Source organism: Pinus tabuliformis, chromosome 3_2 (genome assembly GCF_031772625.1).
Source record: "Pinus tabuliformis cultivar Carrire ecotype Pingquan chromosome 3_2, CPIR1, whole genome shotgun sequence".
NCBI classification, from domain to species: Eukaryota; Viridiplantae; Streptophyta; class Pinopsida; order Pinales; family Pinaceae; genus Pinus; species Pinus tabuliformis.
In genome coordinates, this window is record NC_142302.1 from 573749540 (window position 1) to 573754109 (window position 4570).

At 27.0% G+C, this 4570-nt stretch overlaps 1 protein-coding gene across 1 annotated transcript; it reads right to left on the reverse strand.

The window, feature by feature from the left end:
- Positions 1-219: 219 nt before the first annotated feature.
- On the reverse strand, positions 220-885 carry LOC149181833 (uncharacterized protein At5g01610-like). Its single transcript, XM_089418412.1, has one exon. The coding sequence runs from the start codon at positions 771-773 to the stop codon at positions 327-329; it is 447 nt and encodes a 148-aa protein (XP_089274538.1). The 5' UTR covers positions 774-885; the 3' UTR covers positions 220-326.
- Between the last annotated feature and the right edge of the window lie 3685 nt (positions 886-4570).

Here is a 4570-nt window from a genome sequence, read left to right on the forward strand (position 1 = left end):
CAAGACAAGACAGGGATCTACAATGAGTATGCATATACACACTAATTATTCTTTCAGTCAGTTTAATATATAAATAAATATTAAAAAATTAAATAAAATTAAAAACAAAAATTAATAATTAACAAAACCCTACATATTTATGTTTAATTATCAAACAAAAAACCAATTTACTATCCTTGGCAAGAATTTCTCATGAATAAATATCAAAATTATTAAACATTTACGGGCAATTCAAATCTTTTAAATTAAACGTGCAAGTCCAGTCTACGCCCTATGCTACAGAATTATTTAAAACCAGTGTTTATTTATTTATGTTTAATTATCATTTACTTGTTACCATTCTCTTCAATTTGAAAGGCACCGACGGGGAAGGATTTCTTAATCCCAGCGATGGCGCTCTTGAAGGAAATCTTGGCAGTTGCTGGGTCATCAATGGAGATCTCAGAGATGGTGATCCACACAAGAAGCTCCTTGCTCTTCACTCCACTCACCTTCTTCATCTTGTGTTGCTCAACATACCCACTTATCTCTGTATCATATTGTACCAATCTCCCAATCGCCTTGAACTCGTGCTCAACCTTCTTATTCCGCTTCATCCACACAAACCCAGTTTCCCTCACATAACCACATTCTTGAATATCATCAAGCAGTATCAGGCCATTGGGAAGGCCTGCCTGTTCAAGCAATTCAATGGTTTTCTTCCTGCAAATTTCGCTTCCATAGTAGACTTCTGCCCCGGCTTTCTTATCATCACTGGCAACCTGAGGAGCCATTCTTTCTTATGATCTATAACACCCCTGCTATGGTCTTAACCGAGTAAGAAAATGGATGGAAATGCATGGGCATAGAGAGTTTAAATAATGGAAATGGACCAATGAGAGGCCAGGAAACATCCCTAATGAGTCTCATAAATCGCAGATATATATGAAAATAGGGGTAAATTTGGCAAATAAAGTCACCAGTCGATTAAGAGTTCGCCTAGAAAGCTCGTGACAAGGAAGTTGGCATATACGATGTGAAGTCGAAGCAACCACCAAACCATCGTTTTAAATTTGGAGTCTCTCCCCACCGAAAGAAAAATGTGGGAAGTTCGTAATAAGTACTGGGTCAAACAACATTAACTGCTGTATATGTGAGAGCATTAAGTGCTGTATATGTGAGAGCATGTGGCATTTAATTAATAATAATTAAATATTCCCCATAGAATATATTTAATGCTTTATAATTTTTACATTTAAATTATCTAATATTTTATAATTAATTAATTATTATTATTATTTTAATATAGAATTTAAAACGATAATAATTCATTTATTTAATTACTAATTATGTTTAAAAATATATTTAATGTTTTATAATTTTTACATTTAAATTGTCTAATATTTTGTAATTAATTAATTATTATTATTTTTAATATAATATTTAAAACCATAATAATTGATTTATTTAATTACTAATTATATTTAGAAATAAATTTGAAGGGTTAGAATTATTATTTCAACTATATTCATAAAGTTGTTGATGAACCACACTGGTTGGTTCGAAACTCTTGACGATGAACCACACTGGTTGGTTCAAAACGCGTTGACAAAATTATCTCTATGTGATTTTTGCGGAATATTCTTCTCTTAATTGATATGGATCACAGAAGCCTAAATTCAATAATTCATAAAGTTTTTGTTTAAATTTTGGATTTTTTTTTTTTAATTTCTCTTTTGTCCACTATTTTATAGGAATTTGTTGGAATCACAAATTTTAGTTGTGACTTCGAAAATTGAAAAGTACATTTTAAACAATGAAAAATGGCTAACAAAAAATTATTTCACTAAATTTAAGCAAAATAAATTAAAATTCAAAATAATTTAGTTTTATGTTTAAAAAATAAATATATAAATAAAATAATATAAAATTAAATTAAAAACTTATTAGTTAATACATGTTTTATAGGGAGGTCCATACAAGTATATTCATTAATCAATACCTAGATTAGCTATATATATATATATTTATTTATAATAACAATGATATTTATGTATATTGACTTTGTTAATTCATAGGTAATTGGTTAATTCAAATCTAATTAAACAATAAAGATAGTTATTGAATTTAGGCTTCTGTGATCCATATCAATTTTGAGAAGAATCTTTCGCGAAAATCACATAGAGATAATTTTGTCGATGCGTTTGGTTCATCGTGAGGACAAGTTGAATGAGCAGATCTTGCAATGCATTATAAATAGATCGGGCAAAATATCCAGGTAACGGCTAGAATCATGACAGCTAGATTTGACCGGAAATGACTAGTTAGACCAAAATTTAATTAATTAATTAATTAATTTTACTTGTTATTTCAAATCAGTTAATTCACTTATTAATTTTCTTATGAAATTAAACATAAATTGACAATTTTATAAATATATATTAAAATGAGTTAATATACTATACTCATAAATAATCAAGTAGTTAAAAATAGATAATAGTTAACTATATTTAAATAAATATAAGTTAATTATATTTTAAATAAAATATTAGTTAAAGGGAGATTTAAATCTTAAAATAAATTAATTATAAATAAACGAGGTTATATAAATATTAGTTAGTTGTATAAGATAAAAATAGAATATTCTATAAATAGTTAATACTATTTTAAAATATAAGCTAAAAATACAAATAAATAAATAACTAAGTTTCATATTCATAGTCAAAGAGTATCCTGATAAAAATATTAGAGAATTACAATATTACTTAATAGTTAAAATAAATAAATAAAAATATTAAATTTAATTTAAGAATCAAAGAGCTTTAAAATAATAATAATAATAATAATAATAAAAATAAAATAAATAAATAAATAGATAAAAATATTAATTTTAAATTAAGAATCAAAGAGGTTGAAATAATAATAATAATAATAATAATAAATAAATAAATAAATAATAAATTTTAATTCTAATTTAAGAATCAAAGAGCTTGAATATTAAAATTAAAAAAAAAAAAAAAAAAAAAGAGAAAATGATTAGGAGGAGAGGCAACAATTACCGATTTTCCAGCCATCCTCTCTGTTGAGATTGTTCGGCCTTTTTTCAATAAAGATAATTGTATATTTTCATATTATCTTAATTTATTTATTAAATTTAATTTTGTGTTTAAATTTATTAATAATATTTTTTATTTAAATCTAAAAACATTTTATTTTTAATTAGTTTTTTGAATTTATAAAAATTTTAGATTTATATAAGTCAAGATACTTGTTATTTAAAAATGTTAAAGAAATTAAGCATGAAATAAATTTATATATTTAATTAAAAATTTCATATTAATATATTTGTATGTCTTTTTAAAAAAAATATATAAAATACATATTTAAATATTTATAAATATGCGTTTTACTAAATTAAATATTTGTGAATACACATTTTAAATTTATAAATATGAGTTTTACTAAATTAAATATTTGTGAATACACATTATAATTAGATAAAAGTACATTAAAAACATTTGATAATGAGATTAAAAAAGTGGCAAATAGAATATCATCTTGAATGCACATAAATTTACATTTTTATTTTATCAATTAGATGCAAATCAAGTGGCATTTATGGTAAGGAGAATATACCACATTGAGTGTCTATAAATTTCATGGACTTTGGAGAAATAGATAATAATACCGAAATAAACTAAATATACATAAATCAAATGGAATTTGAATTAAGATAGAAATGGCCATAACACAAAATGTTATATTAAATGTTCATAAACACACATTTCTTTTCATAGAATACAAATTTTGATATAGTAAATGAGGTTGATGTTGGCATTTTGGCACAGGTGTGGCACTACGGTACAGGTGTTTTCCTTGATGGCAACTCTCTTTGATGACAGATCTCAGTCCAGACTACAAGAATGAAGAGAAATTTCATATACGCAGGTTCATTAAGCCCAAGTTGCGTATACACGTTGGTACGCTATATACTAAGTCGCGGATACGCAGTCTCGCTATATACGAAGTCGCGTATACACGCAGTTTCATGAACAAAAAAGAGCGTACATGTCGAGAAGCTTCCCTTTGGTCCGTGGTAGTTAGTCCTCGGTACTTGAGCCTATGTTTTTGGACCAAGGTATCTCGACAGTCGTGTTGATCCCGAGTTTTGAAGTTGATGGTATTGTATTACTATGGTTTTGGACCGTGGTATTGAGAAGGGCCTAAGACTATATAAGGAGAAGAAGATCATTAGGCAATGGTATCGAAAAAGTCTTGAATATCTAATGAAGAAAGAGATCTAGTATGCAGGTTTTGGGTTGATGATACATTGCTTGATCTGAGCTAAGGAGAGATCACACCGGTTGATGGAAGACTAGATCTAAGGATAGATCGGGATCAAATTGTTTGAAATGAACTATCTTTATATGGTTGATTATGCGTATTTTTAGATCTGCATACTGACGCAATGTTATGTTCTGGGTATGACTGATGTTTGGTACAGCTGCAAGTTATGAGAAATTATTTTTAGATCTGTACGCAGGTTGTCTTTGGTAAAAGCGCGTGTATACGCAGGTTGGTTTCATTGAAG

Excerpts from the sequence above, each read along its gene's own strand:
- LOC149181833 (XM_089418412.1), bottom strand. The coding sequence starts at position 773 with ATGGCTCCTCAGGTTGCCAGTGATGATAAGAAAGCCGGGGCAGAAGTC.